Below are 26308 nucleotides of genomic sequence, written 5' to 3' on the forward strand. Positions count from 1 at the left end.
TGCTTTTGCCATTTCCCAAAAGTTTTGATATGTTATTCTTTTCTAGTTTTTTTTTTTTTTTTTTATGATGAAGCATCAGGTTGTTTATTTGGGCTCGTTCTTGTTTTTGGAGATAGGCAAGTAATGATATGACCTTTCCTCTTATGACTGCTTTTGCCATTTCCCAAAAGTTTTGATATGTTGTTCTATTATAATCATTCGTTTCTTTGTATCTCTTGATCTCTTTTTATTTGTTCCCTGACCCAGTCATTCTTCAGTAGCATGTTGTTTAATCTCCATGTATTTGTGTTTCTTCTCATTTTAGTTTTACAGTTGATCTCCAGCTTCAAAGCATTATGATCAGAGACTATGGCTGATATGATTTCAACCCTCTTATATTTGTTGAGGTTGTCTCTGTGTTCCAGTATGTGTTCAATCCTTGAGAATGTTCCACATGCACTAGAGAAGAATGTATAAGCAGCTGTTTGGGGATAAAAGGCTCTGTAAATGTCCATTATGTCAAGTTGGTCTAATGTGTCATTTAAGGATGTTATTTCCTTATTGATTTTCTGTTTGGCTGATCTGTCTATATTCAACATGGATTATTTAGGTCCCTTACTACAATAGTGTTTTGGTCTGTTAATAATTGCTTTATATATTTTGGGGCTCCCTGATTGGGAGCATAGTTATTAATAAGTGTTATGTCTTCTTGGTGCATGATTCCCTTTATCATTATGAAGTGTCTCTCAGTATCTTTACCTTTTTTATTTTGAAGTCTATTTCATCTGATATTAGTACCTCTGCTCCTGCTTTCCTCAGAATGCCATTTGTTTGAAATATCATTTTCCACTCTTTCACTTGAATATATATTTGTCTTTGGAACTGAGATGTGTCTCCTGGAGGCAGCATATGGTTGGGTTTTGTTTTTTGATCCATTCTGCCACTCTTTGCCTTTTTATTGTTGAGTTTAGTCTATTTACATTTAGGATGATTATTGAAATATGAAGTCTTCTTATAGCCTTTTTATCTTTTGCTTTCTGGTAGCTCGGTGTTTCCATTGCTTCCTTGTCCTTGTGTTTCTGTTTTCTTTATTTTGGTTATCTTTTGTGGGTTTTGCCTCTGGTTCTTCTTGTTTTATGTTATATACTTAAGTTCTGAGTCTTTCGTGTGTGGTTACCACTATGAATATGTAAAGGACGGACACACACACATACAGTCGTCCATTTTCTTCTGCATGTGCCTTATCTCCATTCCCCTTTGCGAATCTGGGTCTTTGAATCCTTCCCTTTTCAGTCATTGATGTCTCAATTTGTCGCTATGTATGCTGAACATTCATTACTGTCCATCTATATCAATTGTCTTCTTATTGTTTAAGCTTTTAATGCCCTGTTCTTAGTAAGGGTTGCACTCCTCTGCTTCTATTTGCCTGACAGTCACCTTACTCCTAATTATGTATATATTTTTTGTCATTTTGTTTTAGGTGACCTAACCCCCTTCGGTATTTCCTGTAGTGCAGTCCTTGTAGTGGAGAATTCCCTCAATTTTTGTATGTCTGGAAAGGTCTTTCTCCTTCATATCTAAAGGAGAGCTTAGCTGGATACATTATTCTTGGCTGGTAGTTCCTTTCACTTAATAGTTTGAATATTTGATTCCACTCCTTTTCTGGCTTGTAAGGTTTATGCTGAAAAGTCCAACGATAATCTAATGGGTTTTCCTTTATAGGTTACCATCTTCCTCTTCCTGGCTGCCCTGAGAATTGTCTTTGTTGATGATTTTTGATAATTTTAATACAATGTGTCTTGGTGAAAGCCTTTTTGGGTTGATATAATTGGGTGTTCTGTTGACTTCTTGAATTCCCAGCTTCAGCTCATTCCTTAGATTTGAGAAATTTTCAACTATTTGTCTTAAAATGCTTTCTAGTCCCTGCTCCTTTTCCTTCCCTTTGAGAATGCCCATTATTATGTTTCCTCTCCGGATGGTATCAGCTAGTTCTTGGATTTCTTTTATTATTTTTCATTCTTCGGTTTCTCTCTTCTTCCGGTTTATTTCTAGATTTTCTGTCTTCGATGTCACTGATCTTTTCCTCCATTTGGTCAATTCTATTTCCCAAGCTTGCTGTTTCATTTTTCATCTCTTGCAGCGTGTTCTTTATCTTCAAAAGTTCTATTCTCTTCTTTTTGAGAGTTTCAGTGTCCTTGCTAAAGAACTCATTCTGCTCATCTAGTTTTTTCAATTCCTGAAATTGTTGATATGAATTGTTTCGGATCTGAGTTTTTTCAGAAGTACCATCTTGAATTCTCTGTCATTTAAGTCACATATTCCTATGTCTGTAAGCTTATTTTCTGGAGATTTTTCTCTTTCTTTCTGAGATGCCTTGTCACCTTGGTTGTTCATAGTGTTTAATGGCCTATTTCTCCACCTGAGCATTAATGGAAGTGTATTTGCTTTTCTTTCAGAAAGATATTATATAAAGTTCTCTTCTTTATCCTATTACAAAGAAAGCGTTTTTCTTTTGTTTTCCAGTAGGTGGTGTGTAAGCCTCTTGGATCTGTGCTTTATACAAAGTCTTAATAATGCCTTTTTTCCCTTATATTCATTCAGTCACGCTTGGTACTCTCAGTCTCAGTCCCTGTCAGTGTTAGCGACACTTTTAGTAATGTTTGCTCAGATTCCCCTGGGGATCTGCGGTGTTCGGTCTCGGAGGATATGGGGGGGGAGGGGCCCTTTGGGTTGGGAGTTGGGGGCTGCGTCTCAGACTCAGTTTTGCAACCATGGCTGATAAAAATCAACTGTTGTTTCTCTGCCGTCCCTGCTTCTCTGCCATGCCCACTTCTCTGCTTTCTGCCATGAGGACTGGGCAGTGTCGCTGGCCATGTGGAGCTCCCAGCAATCCCAGGCAGGGCTGTTCAGGAATCTCGTCGCACCTTCTCTCTTTCCTCCTAGCTCTAGCTGCGAGAGGCAGTTTCTTTGTTTCTCCCAGTCCACCACCCCACACCCAGGGTTCTGACCTGTGGTAACTCTTATGCGCAGATCCCATGCTCAGAAGTGCTGGTGTGCAGTTTGGGTGTTTTCTTGCTGAGTTTTAGATCTTGAGGTTTTTGTTTCAAGGGGAGAGATCTGGGGACGTGTCTCACTCTGCCAGGGTTTATAATTCTATCTAGACAGTTTGAGCTCTTCCCCAACCAAGTTTCTTTTTTCCTTCGAATTTTTTTAAGAGCCAGATTTTTATGTGAAACATTTCAGGTATGTCACCTTTAGAAGAAAAAAAAACAAACCCTTTTCTTGAGTTTTGCTTTGTTTTATGCTGTTATTCCAACTCTCTTCCTGATCGACAGTGTTCTTGGAAATTTGTCTGCCTTCACTTCCTCATCTCCCTAAAATTTTATTTCAGTCCTCAAATTTAATCACTTAGCTGAAGTGGTTCTCTCCAAGGTCAATGTTTTGACTGCCAAATCCAGGGGCTGCTATTTTTTAATACTTGTTTAATACTTGCAGTACTTGTTATAAATCATTTACTCCTTACAACTCTATATGACTTACCTACCTGTTGTTTTTGTTGTTTTTCCATTTCTTTGCATGCCTTCTTTTGTCTATTCACTATTTAAAGCAGTTTCCATGGTTCTTTCCTTTAGGTCTCTACACTGTCTTCATGGCCCCATTACTTTAGTCAGCCTTCTCACTTAAGCTCTAATGACCCTTGTAATCAAATCTAAACTGTTCTCTCTTGCCCCAAGCATTAGCTGTTCTTTTTTCTCCTAATTTGGTAATTGGCATCACAATCTCTATACAGTCATCTCATAGTAAGCTGATTTTTCAACCTTTTCCTCTGTGTACAAAGTGTATCATGAGATTGTCTTGAGTTGACTCTGGAAATGTTTATAATTTTTCTGCTCTTGTTATAGATGTTCAGTCCTTGTAGATTTTCATCTCACCTAGGCTTTTAGGATAGCCTAAAATGTTCTAGGCTGCTTGCACACCTCTGCCCCTACGCCCATTCGAAGCCATTCTTAAAAAAAAAAAAATTATAGTTAACATATATTAGTTTCAGGTATACAATATAGTGATTCAACATTTATATACCTTATGAACTGATCACCACAATAAGTCTAGTAACAGTCATCTCAATCCATTCTTTAACACTACACTAACTTTCCTAAGACATAACGATTGTTACTCTTCTTAGAAATATTCCATTGCTCCTTTCCTGAAGAGTAAAGGTCAAATGCTCAACGTAGCACTGAAGAGCCTTCATGATATGGCCCTTCCTTTCCAGCCTCATCTACAATCTCTTCCATTTGATGTGCCCAGTTTTCGGCTTTACTAGATGTCAGTACTTGCCATTCCCTTTGTGTACTTTAAAAATTCTTTGCTTTTGTTGGGGAAATCTCTGTTGGGAATACAATATAGTGAAATCTCTTCAAAACTCAAGTTAAACATCATCTCTTTTGTGTATCTTTTACTGATATCCTCTCCATCTGTCCCCTTACCCTGCAACTAGTGTAGAACCAATTCTTCTCTTTGCTTCTTGTGTCTCTTTGCTCACATCATTTAACATACATATTAAATACATGCTGAGCTCTAGCTAAACCATGAGTTAGATGTTATGAATTTTCTTTATCCCTCTGTATCCCCAGCACCTAATATGTCGTATACTTGGTATTCAATAAATATTTGAAGGAACAAAAGTTGAACCTTAACTTTATTGGGAGTGGAAAATATAAATTACGTAGGTTTCTATAATTTAAAAAGTCCATCTCTGACATTAATTCATAACGTAATTCTAGAATGTGACAGATGGAAAAGTGGAGAAAATTAGTACAGTGGGCACTATAAAGAAACAAATTTCTATTTTGTACTTACTGTAGCCTTATGGATAAAGCTTAAGAAGATATCTATTTGCTATGTAGGCCCATTGAGCAATGTGGAGACAGTAAGTATTGTAAAGATAATTAAACCTGTAAAACTTACCCAACTTTTCCCCCTTCAACTAGAGATACACTGAAAATTGCTACAAATTAAGGATGAAGTTTAACTATATACTTAAAATGATTTTAATGGCAAATATATAAGCACCTCCTTACTATCTCATAATCTGAAGCAGAGTTAAACTATTCTCAAGTTTTATTAGGCAAGACAGAGTAGTTATCTGGTTAACAGATTTACTCTTAAGCTTGTGTGGTTCTGCCTCTTGATGTAAGTAAACACAAGTTAACTATTGAATCAGATAACTAGTCTGTAGTATATATTCTGTTGCAGGAATGGGACAAGGACATAAAGGTGACAGATTTTCAGCCATCTTTCTGTAAAGCCTCTTCACTGGGACGATACGCTGAAGGCATTTGTAGCAGTACAGCTGTGGGTCATTGAAGGAATAATACACTTGTATAATGTTGAGAAATTACTTCACTTAGTCTGCATTTCTCATGTAAAGTGGGGGTAATACCTATTCTGCTAATTGGTGGTGAAATTAAATGATGGAACACACTTACTTAGCACATTGCTTTGCATATTATAGACACTACGAATGTTAGCTTATAATCCTGGAATCAATGTGGTAAAAAGAATAGATATGTGCTGAGTCACCCTAATCTTCACATCTTCCTCACTGTCTCTTCTATGTATTCCTCTCTCAGATTTTGGGCAGAGGATAGGCATCTGGTAGGAGAAAAAAAGTTTCATCAATGGTCAAGGTGAAGTATGGAGACAGATGGACATCAAAACAAACAACTTCCTAGTTCACTACTTTGCCCAGATCTGGCAATTCAAAATCATGTCACAGACTGCATTTCTCTGATACAAGTGAATTATAAATTTGTAGTGTAAAGATGATAGTGGTAGTAAATTTGCTTTGTGGAATAAGATTCCAATCTGATTGAGCTAACTTGAATACAAACCAAGCAAAATGAGAGTAAAACAATGAATGTGTAAGGTAGATCTCTCATAAAAGCTTTTAATCAAGTGTTATCTTTATCTAGCATTTGATAGGTGGTATCTTTTGTTGACACTTTCTATTTGTTTCTTCAATAGGAAACCTGTTTGTGGAAATAGTGTTTGGAGTTAAACAACTCCATTTATTGTTGACCATGAGCTAATTTCATTTATCTGGGCTTTAGTTTCTCCATCATTTTAATGAGGTTTTTTCCCTTGGTTCTAACGTTCTATAATTCTGTGTATCTTCACTGTCTATGTCATGAATTATAAAGACATCAGTAATACTTTGAGGAAGAGTGATGTTTACTGAGGTAACATGACCAATCAAGATTAAAAGAAACTCTTTTGGCAATTTTTGTCGTGTGTTGTAATGTAATGCTAAAAGGACTCTGATAATTTTCCTCTCAAAAGAGAAATAACTATACTTTTAACGACACAGGTACCTGGTGAGATTTCCCTATGTGAAAAATGGTTCTATGGTTTCTTTTCCTTTTTGCCATCACTTCTGTTCATCAGTCAACATCAGTGCTACTTATTTGCTGCACTGTAAAAAAGCAAAGTGGAAACTAGATGACCAAATCTGTAAGGTTAATAACTTAAAATTACAGTAAGCTTTAGCTATTTACTAAATACTTATTTAGCTATATATTTATGATTTTTTACTTTTCATATTTTCAAGTCTTAGAAGTTATTTTGTTCCCAAGTTACTTTTACTCAGAATTTTTGATAAATCTTTTGCCCAAACTATATTAATTCTTGTCCATGCTGATCTGCAAAATAATGGCTTCACTAAGAACCTATCATTTTCAAGTTTCTTAAGGCAGAGTATATTAGTTCTTTTCATAAATACCATTAGTAAACATCTCTGTATCCTAAAGTACTCTATAACTAAAAACAAACCTAGGAAGGTATTTATCTACAATTCTAATTGTTTACATATTATTCCATTAGTTTTGCTTTTTCTTCTGAGCATAATTTATGTATTTCATTACTTAATGTTTTAAATGTATTCCAACTACTGAGGCTGTAAATTTGTGATTTATAATAAGAAATATATTGGTATTCATCCCTATTCCTGGCACAAGAATTTAACACCTTTGGAATTTCATAAGTGATAAGTGTGATAAAGGTGTCTTTTGAACTTATGTTAACGAGGTGACTTTTGGAAAGCTCCTAGGTACCTAAGGATAGGAGCTGGGTTCTAGGGGAACCAACCCTGTAATGAAAGGGCTGTAACTTTTCAGTACCCCTTTAACCCCCCAGGGTAGAGGGGCTGGAGATTGAGTTCAGTCACCAATGGCCAATGATTTAATGATTCCGCAATCATTCCGCAAGGCTCCATAAAATCCCCAAAGGACAGGGTTTGGCTTGCTTTCAAGTTGGTGAACACAAGACAGGAAGGGTGGTCATCCAGAGGGCATGGAAGCTCCATGCCCCTTCCCCATACCTTGCCCTATGTGTATCTCTTCTATCTGGCTGTTCCTGAATTATATTCTTTTATAATTAACTGCTAATCAAGTAAGTACAATGTTTCTGAGTTCAGGAGCTGCTCTAGCAAATTAACTTGAGTAGGGGGTTGTGGGAACCTCCCATCTATAGCTGGTCAGAAGCACAAGTGACAACCTGGATGTGCAACTGGCATCTGAAGTTTGGGGTGGGAATTAGTCTTCTGGAACTGAACCCTTAACTTATGAATGTGATGCTACCTCCAGGTAGATAGTGTTAGAACAGGTAATTCCTTGGTGGTGAGGGAAAAAGACACCCATCTGAATTGGTGTCATAATCAAAAGCAGCACACATCAGTAACTTACTGTGCTGCTTCAAGTTTAGTGTGGCATTATACTAAACTAAGAAAAAGATTTCTACTTTCTGGGAAACTTTCGGATACTGTTATAAGTGATTGATCCTCACATGTGAACAGATTGGTTTTTCTGTGCCTTTTACATACAATTCTTACCCAATTCCCCTTCTTTCCTTGGAGACCTATCCCACCTTTCATTTTAGCAATCTCATACAGAATTTCTGCTTTTGCTTGTTTTATGACCAAGCTCAGGGGTCAGCAAACTACTGCCCACAGGCCTACCTTTTCTTTGTATGGACTGTGAGGCAAGAATGAGTTTTAAATGGTTGAAACAAAATCAGAAGAATATTCTGTCTTATGTGGAAATTATATGAAATTTATGTTTCATTGTCCATAAATAAAGTTTTATTGGAACATACCCATGGTCTATGGCTGCTTTTTCGTCACAAGACCAGAGTTGCAACAGCAGCTTAAAATATTTACTATACAGCTCTTTACAGAACTTTGCTGACTCCTAGCCTAGCTGACTGTTTGCATATGGGCTGTCCCTTCTTTTCCTTTTCCCTTTGAGACGATACTTAGATAACACTTGTGTGAAAATCCCTGCACAAATACAGCTTTTACTGAACTACAAAATCCTCCTGTCTGGTTTCTCAGAGATGAAAGCTTTCTCCTACTTTGACTAATGATAGATTCCAGAGACCAAATAGTTTGGGTCTCTCAACGAATTAAGAATAGCTGATCAAGTCTGGAACATTATATTCCCCATATTAGCTATCCTTTTCAGTCCTATTTTTAGACACCCAAAATACTGATATATACCAATTATAAGAAAACATATAATTGGTCAATTTTTCTTTACCCTAGCTCTGTAGATTCAAACAAGGGGTTAAGATGTATTAATTTGTGGTGCTGTGGTTGAAACTTTGTCATGTTACCTGTCTTTACAAAGGTAAGCTAGACCAAAATGGTATATTCAAGCAATCCTTTCAAGTATTAGCAGCTAGGAATCACTTTCTTGTTCATTAGATATTTTTAAAACGAATAAAATACTTAGATTCCTCCCACAGCTAAAAGGGAGGGCTGTATAGGGCAAGAACAATCACTCTGCTTTAGGGTTGTAAGATACTTAAGACTTCATTGGAAGTGATTAAGAACCTTGGTAGGGTGATCTCGAATTTCTCAAGCCAGGACACTTCTAAGAGTAAAAGGGGCACTAACTCGCTGAGACCCCAGAACAACAGGCATGAACTGGGTCTATCTTGACTTAACCAGGATGTATGGTTCTCCTAACTTTTGGAAGAGGCAAGCTTCTGCTCTGTTTTAAAATGCCACCTCTAAATCATTTGTCCAAACCGAAGGCAGAGGTAACAAAAAACTTAGCCTAGATAAAAATTTGTCAAATTCTCAGATTCTTTCTGAATGTAAACATGAAGTGGCACCCCTAACTATTTCAGTAACTAGTTTTTCCCTTGATAATTATTTAGAAGCACAAATGACCATTGATTTTGGTTGTAATGGGGCCACGATGTATTAAATTTCTACCCAAATATGTAGATTAAAAGGTTTATATTTACTTACTTTAAATATTAACCTATACTTACAACAGATCACTTAAGAGTCAAGTACAAATATAAGGTCCAAAACAAACTTTATTTAAATAGGGATAACAAGATATAAATCAAATACTGAATAATTGCTTTGAGTTGACTAGAAGTTGATGATTCACCAAGACTATTTTACAGAAGCAATATAAAACTACATTTGGTATTTTTCTCAGTTTTCTGGTATTCTTCAAGCTTGCAAGGATTCAGAATGCTTTAATGATAGTTTGCTGAACAACAATATGAGATGATGTCCTTAGAAATCAGTCTCTCACAAAAAAGACGTTATAGCCAAGCTCTATTAAAGCCCCAGCAAGTAAGGCCCACAAAGGAATGAAGACATAGGACAGATTCATGGTAGTAAACTGTTCCAGTTTAGCACACAGTGCAAGGCAGAAGGCTAACTTAAGTAACATTGCGACAAGGTACCAGGCTTTTTTTTTAATATTGTGTGATCCATGTCGAGGGTCAAAGCCAGATTTACACCGCCCAGCCATTTTCACAATCAGCATGACAAGAAGAATAGTATCAAATATCCATACTGGAATAAATATGAGGAACCAGTTCCAAGGTGCTTTCTCATCCAGTTTCAACACCAACATAATCAAGAAGAGTAACGTGAAAAGCCAGGTGAGTAGTACTCTCTGAGCCAAGGACATTCTCATTTAAACAGTTTAAGGAGGCTGTTGCAGAGTCGAAAAATGGAAAATAAACCCTAAGAGAAGGAAAAAAAGTCAAGATTGTTTTGATAACAGAAAAAAAAAAATCACTTCCACTCCTGGTGAACAAAGCTGGCTCCTTACCACTCACAGATTTCCTAATTTTGAAAATATTCTACTATTCTTCCTTTCAAAACCTATAAAACTCGTTGCCATCTTTAATGACATTATATCCATCATTCCTTTTAGCACATGACAAAATACAATAAAATGTTTAGTATACCAACTGTATGTATGCTCTATTCAAAATGTCTCAAAAACAGTCTGTTCCTTTAAATTGCTATCACTCAAATCCAGGCACTCATGACTTTATTCTTGCACCTCAGGGATGCGCTTAACCTTTTTTTTTTTTTTTCCAGGCCTACAGCACCTGGTATTCCTAGGTGGTCTCCCATCCAAGTACTAACCAGGACTGACCCTGCTTAGCTTCCGAGATCAGACGAGATTGGGCATGTTCAGGGTGGCATGGCCATAGACTTTAACTTCTTTTTATACATTTGCACACCTACAAATTTTCATTCAATTTCAAGTAGTGAAAAAGGAGGAGGTGGTATCAAGCCGAGAAAGAGTTTTCGTAAGGAGGGAATGGTTAATAAAAATTAAGACATTAAGTAGAATTAAGATCATAAAGAGGTCATAGGGCTAAATAATATCGAACACAATGATAATACTGTATTTTCACATAGTTTAACCTGTGGATCTTATATTTTTAAGTTAAACTTTTTTCATTTAAATTCTTATAAATATCCATTTTAGCCCAATTTTTAAAAATAATACTTTCATTTTTTTTTTGGTTTGTGGTATTTTTTTTACTACTTTTCAATAATCAAAGCCCCTTAAACCTTTGACATTTGTGATTATTAGATGCTAAATTATTCAATAATTGGGACTATTTCTTATACCCCTGTTCTATCTTTCTGATCTATATTTCTGTTTTGCACTAGTACTATATAATTGTTACTGGATATGGTCTAATATCTAGAAGGCCTGGTACCTACTCACTGTTTTCTTTTCCAGAATATTTTCTATTTGTCTTTTCATTTTTTTTCCACTAAATCTTAAAAACTTCGACTTTTGTTTGGGAATGCATTAACCTATAACATTTAGGTATAAGCATTTAATAGGTTTACAATATGTTCTATACTTATTCAAGTTTTTTATATCAATCTGTGACCATCTGGAAAAAGGGTAAATACGATGGAGAATTCAGAAGCCAAACTACATACAGTTGGGTAAGGAGTTAACCGAGGATAACACCAGCTGACAAAATTTGATTCCCCTTGAAACATTTGGAGAAAATGAAAGACCTATAATGAGATTGAGAAAGGGTCAAGAAATTTTCAGTAAAAGAGGAATGGAATCTAAGTATGATTATGAACCGAGATTAAAGTGATCAATTGAAGATGAGAGGAGACTGATGGAAAGAGGAAAAGATCCGAAGGTGGTTGTGATGGTAATAAAAGAATGGGTGGTAGGAATAAAAATCCAGAAATATAAGAAAACAAGGAAAAGGTGAAGAAACTGGCTAGAGAATCAAATGCCTTAGACCAGCATGTTTAATAAATTATATTTTAGAATTAACCTTGTTCTCTGCTATATCTCTACTACTTTAAACAGTGGGTGGTTGTCATTGTTCAAGAGTATATATCTGTTTTATTTCAATAGTGACTTATGAATTGTATAATTCCTCTCTTTCTCCATATATCCATCTGTTTTGTACTCAACTTTTTTACTTAGCTGGCAGATGCCTCATACTGCAGTATGAAAAGTGGAAGCTTTTACTCCCAGGAAGGCATTTTCTGTGGTGGTCTCCTTCTTGGGATGAGGCTACCATAGTGGGATGTGCGGCTGAATTTGGAAGGTTTGGAGGAGTGTGTACTGATTAATAACTACAGAAGGATTTCATCTGTAGATTGTTTGCTCAATCACCATCTCCAATCTATCTGGCCATTTTGTGAATCTTTAAAAAGTTTATGATAATATAGTTGCTTACACATAACTTTTCCATCAGTCATTGTATGTGTATAGCTTCATTATTTTCAGGTAGGAATGAGTAGCAACTAGTCACGGGAAGGGAAGCTGCACTCAACATAGGTACTTTAGGACTGGAATGGAAAAGATGCAAAGAACAGTCTTGTGGCTACAAATTTTATAATATAGGATGCAACGAAGTTCTGCATGTACTTGTACTAAAATGCCCTCAACCAGAAAGCACTCTGCTGATATTTAAATGGCACTTGAAGGATTGTAGATGCTGGGCTACAATGATTACATAAGACCCCAATTTTGTTTATTAATAAATCTTTATTAATTTAAGCAGTTGTATTTTTTCTTACTACTATTCTTTTTCAAGGGAGAGGTTACTCCAAAACAAAAATCTACTCAACTTAAATATTTCCCATTTAAAATGGTTCTTTCTGGTAACTTGAAAATAGTTAAGTATTAGTTTATATGCTTCCTTATCCATTGTTAAAACCTTCGTGTTGCCCTAAAATGGAAAAATAAAGGGCCCTGCCCACAGCTTCAATGTCTTGGTGCCAGTTGTGTGTGAACTCATTAATTTGTCCATGGTGATTCTCACACCGTCCCCATTTTCCTTCTCTCTCTACTGCAGGTGGAGAGTGAATTTGCCTCATGCCAAAGGCAGTTTTGCTTAATGAGCCGCACAACACAGAATTCCTCTAAATAACTATTCAACTTTATTTATAGAATTCCTCTAAATAACTTGGCCAACTTAATCATCCTTCAAAGGAACTGCGTTCTGCTTATAACTGATCTGATTTTCGGGCCTACGTGTCCCTACAACTCAGGACGTTCCTAAACTATCCTTGCCTTCCGTTTTGAAAAGGCGAGGCTCGGCGCCCTATCGGACCCCTTCTCCCCACATTCTGCGCTGTAGGCCCAGTACATTTTGGAGTTAAACGCGTTTCTTGCACGACACGATTCATAATGCACACAGAAGCCTGGTGCCAAGGTGTATGTGTTTTGGGCCGGGAGTCTGAGGGGGCGGGGGGCACCGCACAACCCACCGAGGCATCGGGAGGCTAGCGCCGAGGCACCAGGGGCGAGCGCACTTCGTGGAGGATGCCGACTCGTTGGAACCCCAGACTCACCTGGCAGCGCCGCTGGCTTGAGAGCGGAGAGGGGCACGAAGATCAGGAAATTCGCCAGTTTGGATCCTTGGCCTATTCCACACTTTTTCCCCCATTAAATCCAGAACCCGTCACATGATAATCAAGGAAAAGCTCTCAGTTCCGCCTCCTCAAACAACGCGGTGGAGGTTTTCTCTTTTCCACCTCAGGGCCTCGCCCACATCCGGGGCAGGGTCTCACCGACCCGGGGCTTCCCCTATAGGTAGAGAAGCGGCCAATCTGGGTTCAGAGGCTCCTTTCCCTGCGGTAATTGGACCATTTGGCCGCCAGTGCAAACCAACTGACCTTTCCGTACGTTCGGGTTTGCCAAAAGGGCGGCAATAAAAGAAGCCACTTGCTCCGCCTCTCTATTGCTACAGGCTAGAAGGAAAGTCAGTCAAAGTACAGCCTGGAGTGTCCGTGGTTCCATTGGGCCCACAGATGCCAATCAGAAGAGCCAGCGCTCGGGGCCGCCCCCGCAAGGCGCCCTGCCCCTCCTCTCGCGCTCCCCGCCAGCGCGCGGAGACTGCAGGCTCCGGCGCAAAATCCTGCGGGAGAAGGGGTGGGGCGACAGCTGTGGAGGCAGCGCGCCCGCCGGCAGCCTCGTTGTGAGTCCTAGGTCTCCCGCGGCGGCCACGGTGCTCGCCTCGGTGTCTCCCGCGCACTCCAGCCGCCTCCTAGTGGTGCGGCGCCCGCTCCTACGGTAAGAGCTGGCATCACCTTCGCGCTTGGGCGGGCGGTGTGGAGGTCGTTGGGTTCTGACACAATCCGGAGGATGGAGCAGAACCTGAGAGGAGAGCGGCGGGAGGGATGGAGGTGGGGGCTCCGGGGCCAATGCATCGCCCTCTACCGCCGTTGACTTCCTCGGCAGCCGCTGGCACCTGCGCGGCAGGGCAGTCGCGGTCCCCTTCCACGTTTGGCCGGTGGCAGAGGCTTAGCCTCCCCCTCCTGAGCCATCGCGGTTTTCAGCCCTTGATGGTGAGGGGCGGAAGCCCAGTGCTGCCTCGCGTCCCTCCGGCCCCTCCCGCGGCCCCTCTCCTTCGCTTCCTTCCCCTGGCGCTGTGCTGGGGGTGCGTCGGGTCCTGGAGGACGTGCAGGGGCATCAGGTTTCGGAGCCCAGGCCCGCGGGGAGAGGTCAGCTAGCGGCCGGAGGAGCGGGCTGGGGAGGAGGGGGCGTCTCTGCGCGCTGGAAGCGGGCTGGAGGGAGGGTCGCTGCCCTGCACCCACTGAGCAGGCAACAGTTTGGTTTTCTGATTCCAGCACTCACTGACTACCAAGCGGGTGCTGAAATCCTTTGCACCAGCGTTAAGGGATATTTCTCGTCTGGAAGCCATACGGTGGTTCATCAGGGTGCTTCACCTTTTATTTTTATCTGCCTGATGTTGACAGTGTTCTGGTATTGTTCCTCCTAGGCGTGGCTTTCTAACTCAACGCCTTCTTTATAACTTAGAGGAATCATTCTGTCACTGATCTATCATCTTTATTTTTAACCCGGCAAGAAAAAAAGGAACTGCTTTATAGCAACTATATACTGACTAGGGAAATACAGAATCTGGAACAATTTATTAATTTCAGTATCTACATACCAAGAAATTTAAATTCATTGTGAGTCATTAAATATTTTGTAATTTACACTTGTTCTTTTTGTTAATGGTATACCCTGGTTACTTTGAGATTTTTTTTTGTTATTCGCGGTGCTTTGATTTTATAGTTTTTGATTAGCTTTAGCCAACTGGACATTTTAATTTTTCCCCTCCCCCACCCCCGTGAGACTTTGACTATAGCCTTAGTATTTGCTCTCGTTTTTAGAGATTATGTATTTTTGAAAAATTTGTTTTCTCCCAAACTGGACGTTTCCATAACATTTTTAAAAATTGGAAATGGGAATTCTGAGAATTTGGAAACTATGCACTTTAGCCTAGGGTGCCTTAAAATAGCATAACAATTTGAAATCGTAACTTTTTTTTGGAGTAAGGGTTGCTAAGTTTAGGAAAAGGAAATGGGTATCCTCTGTCAGATGTAGTGGCTCAACTTCTAGATTCCAGAGGAAAGGAATATGAGGTCTAGGGAGAAGGAGCCATGCCTGAGACCAAACACAAACTGGTTCCAGGAAAGTTTCTTGCTAGGGAAATAACCTGCTTCTCACACAGGTTAGTTGTCTCCCTGCATCAGATAGTATTGTTAGGTGTCAGTAAGGTAGGAAGTATCTGTGTTCTCATTTTTACCACATTTGGTAAATGAAAATGTAGTAAGCAAGTGCTAATCAAGTATAGTGTACAATGGGGGCACTCCTGCATAGTCAGACTTCCAAGAGTAAACTTTTATTGAGTCCATACTGGGACAATTGGCCCTAAAAATCAAGTAGGTGGCCTAAGCAGTTTTTACACCATGAACTTTTTTGGTTAGTCCATTTAATGCAAAATTGCAAGGAAGTTGTAACACAAAAAGCTTCACTAGACTGAGGTAAAGAAAATTCAGGGTGACATGTCAAAAAAAAATATGAGGATCAAAAAATGGTTGGAGTCAAATATGTGGTGGCAGAAATCTAACTATGGGAGGCGAACACACACAATGCAATATATATATATGCCTTACTGTTAAATTGTACACATGAAACTTACTGGATTTCATTAACCAATGTCACCATAAAAAATAATAATGAATTGAAAAGTTTTTTTGAAGTAAACAAAAATAAATTAAATGGAAAAAAATAGTTGGAATGCTTCTATATTTTTTATGTAATCCTTATAATCCTATGTTGTAGGTACTGTGATTACTGTCCTGTCTATTTTATAGATGAGTTAACCAAAACTTAAGTTAACTTATTTGTTCAAGATTTCTCAGCTAATACATTGGTGAGATTGTGAGTCACATCCAGGCAGTCTGATTACCAAGCCTACATTCCAAGCTGTTAAGTAAAAGTGATTTCTTAGAGACTTGGTAGAAGGAGACTAATAAGTGGAAAATAATGCTGCAAAACTATATAAACTGAATAGGAGTATTGTACATATTCAGTAACACTTTGAGATTATTGTATAATAGCCATTATTGAGTGTTCCTGGGATTATAACGATGGAGTCAGCTTCCCTGTCTTTGAGGAACTTTCATTTAGTGGGAGGTAGATATTGAACAGATAATGATAATATATACTATAAGAGAGTGCTACAGTGTGTGATTTCATAGAGAATTCAATTAAGGTTGAGAAAGATAAGCGTTTTAATTCCTGCTTGACTTTGTGACCTTAAACATGATACTGAACCTTTTTCAGCTTCAGTTTCCTTATCTGTTAAGTAAAGAGGATAATACTTCTAAGGAGAGTGTTAAGCATTAGACAAAATACGTATAAAGGACTGGCACACATCGGTAAGCCCTGAATAAAGAAGAACGAATAATTAGAGACAAGAGAAGGGGTTGGGGATTTAGTAGGGAGCCATCACTGGAACCTTAAAGGGTGAGTGGTAGTGTTCATTTGAGGAGAAGGGCATTTTATACAGATAGAACAGGAATATGGATGGTTGAAGAAATGGCAGGTAATTGTGGTTTTATATAAAAACTATTTGTGATGGCCAAATTTAAATAGTAATTGAATATTCAAAATGTGGTTGGGCAAAGTGAGTACTACCTAATTTTGGAGGTTGGAAATTTCATACATATATAGTAAAATTATAGCAAAATCTTAACAGTTTGTGCATTGCTATATTTTAATATTTACCTTTTAATATTTATTTTCCCCAGTGTCAGTTAAAACTTCATTTCCAAACCTGTCCAGCTAAGCAACTATTTCATTATTTCACTGTGATATTTTATTCTAAGCTGTAAAAGAAAACTAATACCACTGAAGGCATTTGCACCTAATTTGTAGAATGTATTTTGAGATTGTTTTGAAAAGACGACAATCTTTTTTTTTTTTTTTTTTAAAGAATCTTAAAGTGACTGTTGCCTTCTCTTAACCCATTTTTCTAGTCTGTAGCCACATAGTACAAAATACCCTTTAAATTTATGTTGACTGTCTTTTCTGAACCCCAACTTGAGACATGATAGTAGGACAGAATGTTTTAAACTAGGACTGTCCTTGAAAACCCAAGAAAAAGTCTCATAATTATATTTTCTCCTCAGGTTAGCACACAACCATAAATACTCACATTGGATTTATAAATGCAGATCACTCGATGACCAGAATCATATGATTAATTTGAAAATATTTAGTGACATTTAGGAAAGCTGCATTTTTGGTTCAATTTGTTCGCCTTTTGCTAAAATGACACAAAATATAGAGATAAGTTTTCACATGAGAAAAATCAACAGCTCCTAGAACAGGTAGTTTTAGAGCACTAGGAAAGAAAATATGCTGGACTTCATTCTGCATAGTGAATAGATACTGGGGCAGGAAATGGCTGTGGCTGAACCACTACCTGATAATAATCATAACATGATTAAATTTGACATTTAATGAGAGGAAGTAAAGGGGAAAAAAGTGCACCGTTTGCAGCTTTCTAGTTTCAGAAACAGTAGAGGAAAGAGGCTGTTAAAAGTTTATCTACAGAAATTTTGAAGACCTTTAGTAGGCACTCATATTTGTTGCATTAATGAAAGCACCTTAATAAAACATTTGGTAAAAGGTCTGTTAACAGATGGTAACAAATTTATGAAATTTATGTGGCACAAGTTTTGGAGCTCTTACAGACCTAGGTTCAACTCTCAGTTCTGCAGTCTAGCAGTTCTGTGAGTTTGGGTTCATTATATAATCTTTTTGAGGTTCAGTTGTAGTTAATCATAAACTGGGGAAAGCTATTTTGCAAGATTTTGAAAATTAAATGAGCTAATGTATGGAAAGCACTTGACACATTGCCTGGTTTATAAGACTCGCTCAAAAAAATGGTCACTGATTTTCAGGTGGGCTGCCCAAGACCCCCTGAACACCAACCCTAGTCTCCTGCCTGAGCCCTGTTTTCCTCTCCAGCAAGATGAAAAAATTTCAAAAACCAGAAGAAACTTACCAAACTGCAGGCACAAGTGTGCACTGGTGGGAAAGGAACTGCTTGCAGAAAGAAGATGGTTCACAGAAAAGCTACAGCATATGATAAACTTCAGTTCTCCTTAAAGAAGTTAGGGTAAACAATATCTCTGTTACTGAGGAAGTGCATATGTTCACAATCCAAGAAACAGTGATCCACTTTAATAAACCTAAAGTTTGGACATCTCTGGCAGCAAACACTTTCACTGTTACAGGCCATGCTGAGGCAAAGCAGCTGACAGAAATGCTATCCAGTCTCTTAAACCAGCTTGTCTGGTACCAGAGAGTCTGACTAGTTTAAGGAGACTGGCTGAAGTTCCACCCAGGATGTGGATAGAAAAGCATCACTTGCTACCAGAGAGGATGGTGATGATGAAGTTCCAGATTTTGTGGAGAATTTTAATGAGGCTTCCAGTAGTGAAGCAAACTGAATCAAGTCAACTTCTGAAGAAGATAAAACTTGAAGAAGTTACTGGGAACTGCAATTTTATGTTATAACTGCTTTTTAAAATTTTGTTCAGGGATCTGATAAAATCTCAGTCTCTAATATTTTTAAGCCCAAGCCCCTTGGACACTGCAGCTCTCTTCAGTTTTTGCTTATACACAAATCATTCTTTGCAGGTAATTAACATGAAGAAGCCTGTAAATAAAGTTTGAAACAAAAGTTAATAAAATTCTCTGCCTAGTAAAAAAAAAAAAAAGAGGTTGCTACAATTATTCGAGTAAGTCGAACAGATATATATGTGTGTGTATATATGTATATATCTATACATATGCGTACATGCATACCTGTGTATTTAAATGCCATTCTGAAATAGAGTAAGGAAAGCCAGAAAGTGGCAAACAAACAAACAAAACCTTAAAAAGAGGCAATAGGATGTTACATAGGTTACAGGTAGAGTTGAATGAAGAATTGAATTATCGCGGCCACATACAAAAGAAGAGAAGAGATAGGGAGAAACCTTCACATTCTCAAAGTGTTTCTGAAGAAAGTAGGTCAGGCTTATTAAAACCCGATAGAGTAAATAAATAGCATTTTGCTTTTCTAAATGACAATAAAAAGGTCACTGAAATTGGGTCTTTTGTACTCTAAATTAAGTGTAGGGAAGAGGACTTAACTTTCTCAGATCTCTCAACTATCTTCTTATCCCTAAAATTCTTTTAACCGAGGAAAGCCATTGTTTGTACAGTTATAAACAAGGCTTTAATTGCAAGTAATCCTGGGATATAGTAAATTAATTTAAGTACACAGATTTCCTAAGTGTTGATTCCATATAATCCATTGCCTACTATGTATCTTTTGGGCACTGAATGTCTAAAGGTGCCATATGTTGAAAACATATCTTCTTGTCCCCTCATCTGTTTCTTCTCTTGTATTCCGTGTCTTAATAAATGGTTCTTCTAGTGTTCAAGCCAAGAATCATGGAGCATCTTTGTCTTTTACTTCCCATACCTTTCATGTCTAGTCAGTCACTACATCTGGTCATTTGCTCTACTAGTTATCTTTTAGTCATGCCTGTCCCAACACCCACTCCAATGAAAAAAATCCTCATTGCCATTGATTTATTTCAGACCTTCATTATGTCTTCCCTAGATTATTGTCGTTAGTGTTCTTACTTTTAATTAAGCCTCATACCAATCAGTTCTCCACGAAGCTTCCTTCCAGAATGATTTTGCCGAAATGCTATCAGAATTATATCAAAATCATATCCTTAGTCCCTGCACATTATAGTTAATATGTATTTGATCCCTCTATGGATTTTAAACTTAAAACAGTACTAAATGACTTGCATACCTATGCCTGGGTTTGTGTATGGGTTGGGGGCAGGGGAAAACTACAAAAAAATTTTAACTACAAATCAATTTCTTTAATAGAGGGCTATTTGTTTCTTTTTGAGTGAGCATTGATAGGTCATATCTTTCAAGGAGTTTATCAATTTAAGTTGTTAAATTCATTGTCATAAAATTGTTTATAATATCTTCTTATATTTGTAATGTCTGTAAGATCTATAGCATTGTCCCCTCTCTTACTCCTATTAATTTGTATTTTCTCATTTTTTCCTGTTCAATCTGGCTAGAAGTTTCTCTTTTTAAAGAGTCAGCATTTGGTTTTTCTTTATTGATTTTCTGGTCATCAGTTTCATTGATTTATATTCTTTATTATTTCCTTTTGCTGTTTTACTTTGCAGTTTATTTGCTTTCGATTGGGCTAGAATCTTAAAATGGAAACTAAGCTCATTAATTTATTGTCTTCTAACGTAAATGTTTAGTGCTATAAAATTCCCCTCTGGTGCATAGGCTGCATCCACAAATTTTTATATGTCATGTTTTTATTTTTATTCAGTTGAGAAATCCTTTCTGATTTTCTTCGTGATTTCTCCTTTGACCCCATTGGTTATTTAGAAGTATATACCCGAGTTTCTGAATATTTGAGGATTTTTTCAGGTAATGATTTCTGATTTAATTTCACTGTGGTTAAAGAACATACATGATTTGATTTGAATCATTTTAAATTTATCGAGATGGTTTTATAGCCCAAACATGGTCTGTCTTGGTAAATGATTCATATGCACTTGAAAAGAATGTTGTATGTTCTACAAATGTCAGTTAGAGCATTGTTCACGTCTTCTTTGTCCTTACTGACTTTATTTATGTTTGCTTGTTCTGTCAATTTTTGAGAGAGGAGTGCTGAAATTTCTGACTCTAAATAAAGACTTGCAAATATCTCTTCAAGACAATAATTTCACTTTTGGATACATACCCAGAAGTGGGATTGTTGGATTATATGGTAGTTCTATTTTTAATTTTTTGAGGACTAGCCATACTGTTTTCCATAGTGGTTGCTTCGCTTCACCATTCCACCAACAATGGACAAGGATTCCAATTTTTCGACATCATTGCCCAAACATGTTATTTTCTGTTTTGTTGATAGTAGTCATACTAATGGGTGTGAAGTGATATCTCATTATGGTTTTGATTTGTATTTCCTGAAGATTAGTGATTTTGAGCATGTTTTCATATGCGTGTTGGCCATTTGTACATTATCTTGGGAGAAATGTCTGTTCAAGTCCTTTGCTCATTTTTTGAGTTATCTGATTTTTTTGTTTTTAAGTTGGAATTCTTTATATATTCTGGATATTAACTCTTTATCAGATATATAATTTGCAAATATTTTCTCTCATTTCATAGGTTGCCTTTTCACTTTGTCGATTGTATTCTTTGATGCACAAAGGTTTTTAAGTTTGGTATAGTCTCATTTGTCTATTCTTGCTTTTTGTGTCATATCCAAGAAATCATTGTGAAGTTCAATGTCATGAAGTTTTTTGCTGTTTTCTTGTAGGAGTTTTAGGTCTCACATTTAGGTCTTTAATCCATTTTGAGTTATTTTTGTATATGGTATAAGATAAGGGTGTGCCTTTATTCTTTTACATGTGGATATCCAATTTTCCTAGAACCACAGATTGAAGAGGCTGCCCTTTCCCCATTGAGTGGTTTTGGCATTCTTGTCAAAGGTCATTTGACTATACATGTGAGAGTTTATTTCTGGACTCCATTCTATGCCATCTATCTATTTGTCTTTATGCCCGTACTACATTGTTTTGATTACTATAGCTTTGTAATATGTTTTGAAATCAGAAGGTATGACTCCTTCAACTTTGTTTTTCTTTTTAAAAATTATTTTGGCTATTTATGTCCCTTGAGATTCCATATGAGTTTCAGGGTGGGTTTTTCTGTTTCTGCACAAAATGCCATTGGAGTTTTGATGGGTTGCATTTAATCTGTAGATTGTTTTGGGTAGTGTGGACATCTTAATAATATTAAGTCTTTCAACCCATAAACACAGCATTTCTTTCTATTTATTTTTGTCTCTTTAATTCCTTTTAACAACGTTTTGTATACAATAGCTGTTTTAATGTCTTTGCTTACTAATCCTATCATCTTTGTCATTTCTGAATAACTGACTTTTCTCATTATGGATCATATTTTCGTGTGTGTGTGTGTGTTTTCATGCCTAATCATTTTTGTTTGGATGCCAGACATTGTAAATTTTGTTGTTTGGAGCTGGCTTTTCTCTGTATTCTTTTAAACATTTTGAGCTTTGTTCTGGGACACAGCTAAGTTACTTAGAAACACTTTAACCCCTCACAGTTTGCTTTTTAAGCTTTGTTAGGTGAAACCTGAGTGTCTTTCAGTACAAGGCTAATAAGGCTTTACTACTGAGGCAATGCCCTTCTGAATATTCTAGCTATTGTCCATTATTACAAGATTTCTCCACTCTGGCTGTGAACTCTGGTTAATCATTCCGCCTGCTTTTTTTTTCTGGTGTTTCTGTTACTGGGCTTGGTAGTTTTCTTACATACACATGCTGATCAATTTTCAGCTGAAAACTCGGGGAGTCCTGCAAAGCTCCAGCCTCTCTGTGTGCCACTTTCTCCTCTCTGATTCTTTGCCGTGGGAACTCCAGCTGCCTTAGTGTCCCGGAACACTCAAATCTATCTTCTCAATTTGGGATTCTTAACCAGGCTCTGGTTTTCCTCTCCTAGCACTGCATCATGGAAACTGTATAAGCAATACACTTGGGAAGTCATAGGGCTTACTTTTTTGTTGCCTCTTTCAGAGATTACTGCCTTGCATTGGTGTTGTCCAGTGCATTTCACATATTTTGTCCACTTATTTTAGTTTTTCAGGTGGGAGGATTAATCTGGTCCCTGATACTCTGTCAGCTAGAAGTGAAATGTATGTTAAGTTTTAAAGTAATAATTTAAATAGAAAATACATAAAGTGCTGTTTTTAGTATTTTTTAGTTTAAATCCCATGATTTTAGAATGTTTACCTTTGCATAGCCAGAACCAGAGTATTCTATATGTTTTGACTGGATGACTTTGTTTTTGTTCATCTTCCTCAACGTTCTTATTTCCTTTGAAACAAATGTTTTTGCATTTTCTTCTTTTGTAAATCCGCTTTTTCTTGACAAAAAGAGTGAGTGTGAAAAACATGACTAGATTATTAGCAGGGGAAATTAATGAGACGTGTTTATTTCTCTAAGGGTATAATAATTTAGTTTTTATCATTATTGGAAAATATAACAATGACTAAGACTACAGCTATGATCCATTTAGGAACACTAGACAGCATTTCAGTACTACTCTTGGTGGGCATTTTAAACAAAAAGTAAACAACAAAAGGCCAAAAAAAAAAAAAAAGGCAAAAAAAAAGTGTTACTAAGTAGACCACAAAATGAACACTTGTTTCACGTTTGAGAGCTGTTTTAAGAAGACATCACCTTGTTGGACCTTAGCTGGAAACATGTCCATGAAACAACTCAAATTTTTGCTACTCTATACATGTCTACAAACGAGGAAAGAATTGTGAGTATTGATTTTGAGCTTACAAATAAAGTTTTGTTAGTTGGCAAATTTACAGATAACAGAATCTGCAAATAATAAAAATGGACTGCATTAGATAAGTAGTCCAATATATTAAATGAATTTTTTTGGAATACATTTACATAATTGAAACGTTTATGAATGTTAAGATTCCACATTATTGAAGCTATAACTATTTGGAAATTGAAAACTAAAACTTGTTTCAGGTTGTAATTTCTATCAAAGTTCTACAGATACATGTTTTAAGAGTACAATTCTGGTAACAATTCTATGTGTATGTTTTTTCTACACCACCAAGCAATTCTTCAATACCAGCTGGGAGTCTTTTAATTCAACTCAATTCTGTCAATACCTGGAGATAGCATCATATCCCACAGGTGAAGGACTTAGTTCCACAAGACTGCCCCCTACCCTCTTCAGATGTTCCAAGTTGTCACCTATGCTTATAACCAACCTATAGTTCAGAGGTTCTATAGGAAGACACATTGGAGAGGGTAGGTAAGAGGGTCATGTGTGGAAGAAAGCAGAGATGATGGGTGCTACTGATTATAAAGGCAATAAATATATGATCAGGTTGTAAAAGAAGGGCCTTTTGTATACTGTGCTGATTTAAACCCATTTCTTGGGCAATGAAAAATCATTAGAGATTTTCGAGGAGAGAATTTTGATAAGGTCAGTATTTTAAACAGATAAATGGTGAAAGTGAGGAAATAATTAGAGACTTAAGAATAGTCCTGATAATAAGGTGATATGGGCTTGTATCAAGTCTGTGGTAGTGGGACCAGGAAGGGGTTATAAGAGAGATCTTTTTGGTAGCATAACAAATAGACTATATTAATTTGTTCCTTCATATTTATTGAGTGGTTCTTGTGTGCCAGGTATAGAATTGGTGGTGGTGGGAAAGGTAAGGAGACAAGAAAGATTCTAGGATTCATTGCTTGAGTACTGAATTGAATAGATAGTAAAGAAGAATATATCTGAGAGCAGAAAATGCATCTTATTTTTTTGGAGAGATGTTAGGTTCGCTGAAGGAGGAATGCACAAGGTCGAAGGGATTAAGCAAGATTGTAGCAGAGTGACAGACTGGCTGAGCCGAAGATGGCGTCAGCCCCAAATGTGAGGGGACGGGAAACTTATATGGGGCTTGAGGTGGGCCTTTTGGCGGGAATATTTTGGGCGGGTAAATTGGAAGGGAAGGGAGGAGAGCCCAGTGAAGCGGGAGGCGAGCATGTAGCGTTGCCAGCCCAGATGCAAGGTCTGGTTCTCACACAAAAGTTAGGGAGAAGTCAGGTTCCTATACTATGGGGGTAGCGATAGGGCCCTCCTGGACGTACCATTCCAGCCTTTTTGTTTTATGGAATAAAGATGGCAACGTGGTCTTCTGTAGCTGCTTCCTGCTGAATAGGGGCAGCAGGATCTGTTGGAAAGGGGTTCGGTAGTGGATAGTCAACTGGAGTGTGGCATTGATTGGTGGGTTCAGCTGGCTGGGGGGCTTGATAGTGTGGTGTAGATTGAAGTAGCATGACTTCTGCTATAGACCGGTTGGTAAATGCGTGAAAATGATCCTGGTGGAGGGAAGAAATCTGGCGCAGAATGCAAGGCCCAAAGCCCAAAATGAGAAAAATGAAGGTTAGAGGCCCTATGAAGGGTAAGAGCCAGGTGTTCCAAGAATTTACTTGGCACGCTCTTATTTTTTGGCTTTGTTCTTTAGCTTTTTAGTTGCATCTCTTACTAGTCCTGATTGGTTAACATAAAAACAACATTCTTCTAGAAGGAGGCAGAGACCTCCTTTTCAGGTGTCAGTAAATCTAGCCTTTATTAGTTTTGTAAGGTGATAGCTGCTAGGGAGTCAATTTGATCCTGTAATTGAACTATATTTTTTGCAATCTCGTCTAGGCTTTCTTGGAGATCATTGGACAGTGCTTCGAAATAGGGTAGAGCAGTGGCAAGTCCCCCTATGCCTGTGCCTAGTCCATTTGTGACCCCTAGTGTAACCAACAGTAAGATGACCTGAATAGCTCTTTAATGTCTTATATAGTGTGTGATGGGAATTGGTAAGGACTGGTTATTGGGATCTATATCTATATTTGGAGAGAGATAGACTAGAGTACAAGTTCCAGCCCAGTTAGTGGGAAGGCAGATAAGTGCTAGTTCCTCATAGAAAGAAGACCCCTTTGTCAGGTATACAGGTGGAAACATTTATGGAGAACAAATAAGTTAGAGCATAGATTGTTTCAGTGTGTCCTCTCTGAAGCTCAGAACTCCAGGCCATGATTTGTAACTATAGCAGCTCCAACAAGGGGGATAGATGAGAAGAGGGACTAGTAGGTCTGCAATGAAAGTGTTGGGGAACTGCAGAGACAGACCCCCAAGGAAAGAAGGAGAGCGGGATATGGAATAGTTGTAAGAGGTTGCAAGGACTCTAGAGTAACCCATGAAGTGGAAAAGGTTGTAAAAAGAGGCCATTAGCCTCTGAAGAAACTTGGTAGTCATCCGTTGAGTCCAGTGGCCATCGGGCAGTTGAATTGTGACTGAGATTGCTTAGGCTGGAGGGTAGGTGTCCTATAGCTATGTTGCCATCAGTTCTTGTGAAACAAAGAGGAGCCTTGGAAATCAAAGGGATATGAAGGATAGTGGGTCCTATTACTAGTATGGAGGGATGTGCTACCTTTGCAAGGGATTGGGTATAGGTGTGGAAGAGAGTAGAAGCTTGATTAGCCTGTACTGTGGAGTAACTTCTAA

The 26308-nt window shown here is 37.8% G+C and overlaps 2 protein-coding genes and 2 pseudogenes across 7 annotated transcripts in view; 2 read left to right on the forward strand and 2 right to left on the reverse strand.

Annotated features, from left to right (window-relative positions):
- Nucleotides 1-9345: 9345 nt before the first annotated feature.
- TMEM60 (transmembrane protein 60) lies at nucleotides 9346-13533 on the reverse strand. The gene is made up of 2 exons (XM_011365216.2): nucleotides 13148-13533; nucleotides 9346-10030 (listed from the first exon to the last, which is right to left on the reverse strand). Exon 2 carries the CDS (start codon nucleotides 9978-9980, stop codon nucleotides 9579-9581), a length of 402 nt encoding a protein of 133 aa, XP_011363518.1. The 5' UTR covers nucleotides 9981-10030; nucleotides 13148-13533; the 3' UTR covers nucleotides 9346-9578.
- LOC111743117 lies at nucleotides 10393-10511 on the reverse strand (annotated as a pseudogene).
- Nucleotides 13534-13694: 161 nt separating the features above from the next.
- PHTF2 (putative homeodomain transcription factor 2) overlaps nucleotides 13695-26308 on the forward strand; it is a 119614-nt gene continuing 107000 nt past the window's right edge. For 2 of the 6 annotated variants that reach the window (XR_002781583.1, XM_023533646.1), the window contains exon 1: nucleotides 13727-13868. The gene's annotated coding sequence lies outside the window, so the exon portion shown is untranslated. Of the gene's footprint in view, nucleotides 13869-14280; nucleotides 14300-26308 lie in introns of those variants that run through there. The other 4 variants (XM_011365214.2, XM_011365215.2, XM_023533647.1 and 1 more) reach the window with 4 other exon arrangements.
- LOC111743106 lies at nucleotides 15829-21171 on the forward strand (annotated as a pseudogene).

Source organism: Pteropus vampyrus, unplaced genomic scaffold, assembly GCF_000151845.1.
Source record: "Pteropus vampyrus isolate Shadow unplaced genomic scaffold, Pvam_2.0 Scaffold107, whole genome shotgun sequence".
Lineage (NCBI taxonomy): Eukaryota > Metazoa > Chordata > Mammalia > Chiroptera > Pteropodidae > Pteropus > Pteropus vampyrus.

What these genes read in the sequence shown, in the direction of transcription:
- TMEM60 (XM_011365216.2), bottom strand. Translation starts at nt 9,980, where the DNA reads ATGAGAATGTCCTTGGCTCAGAGAGTACTACTCACCTGGCTTTTCACG.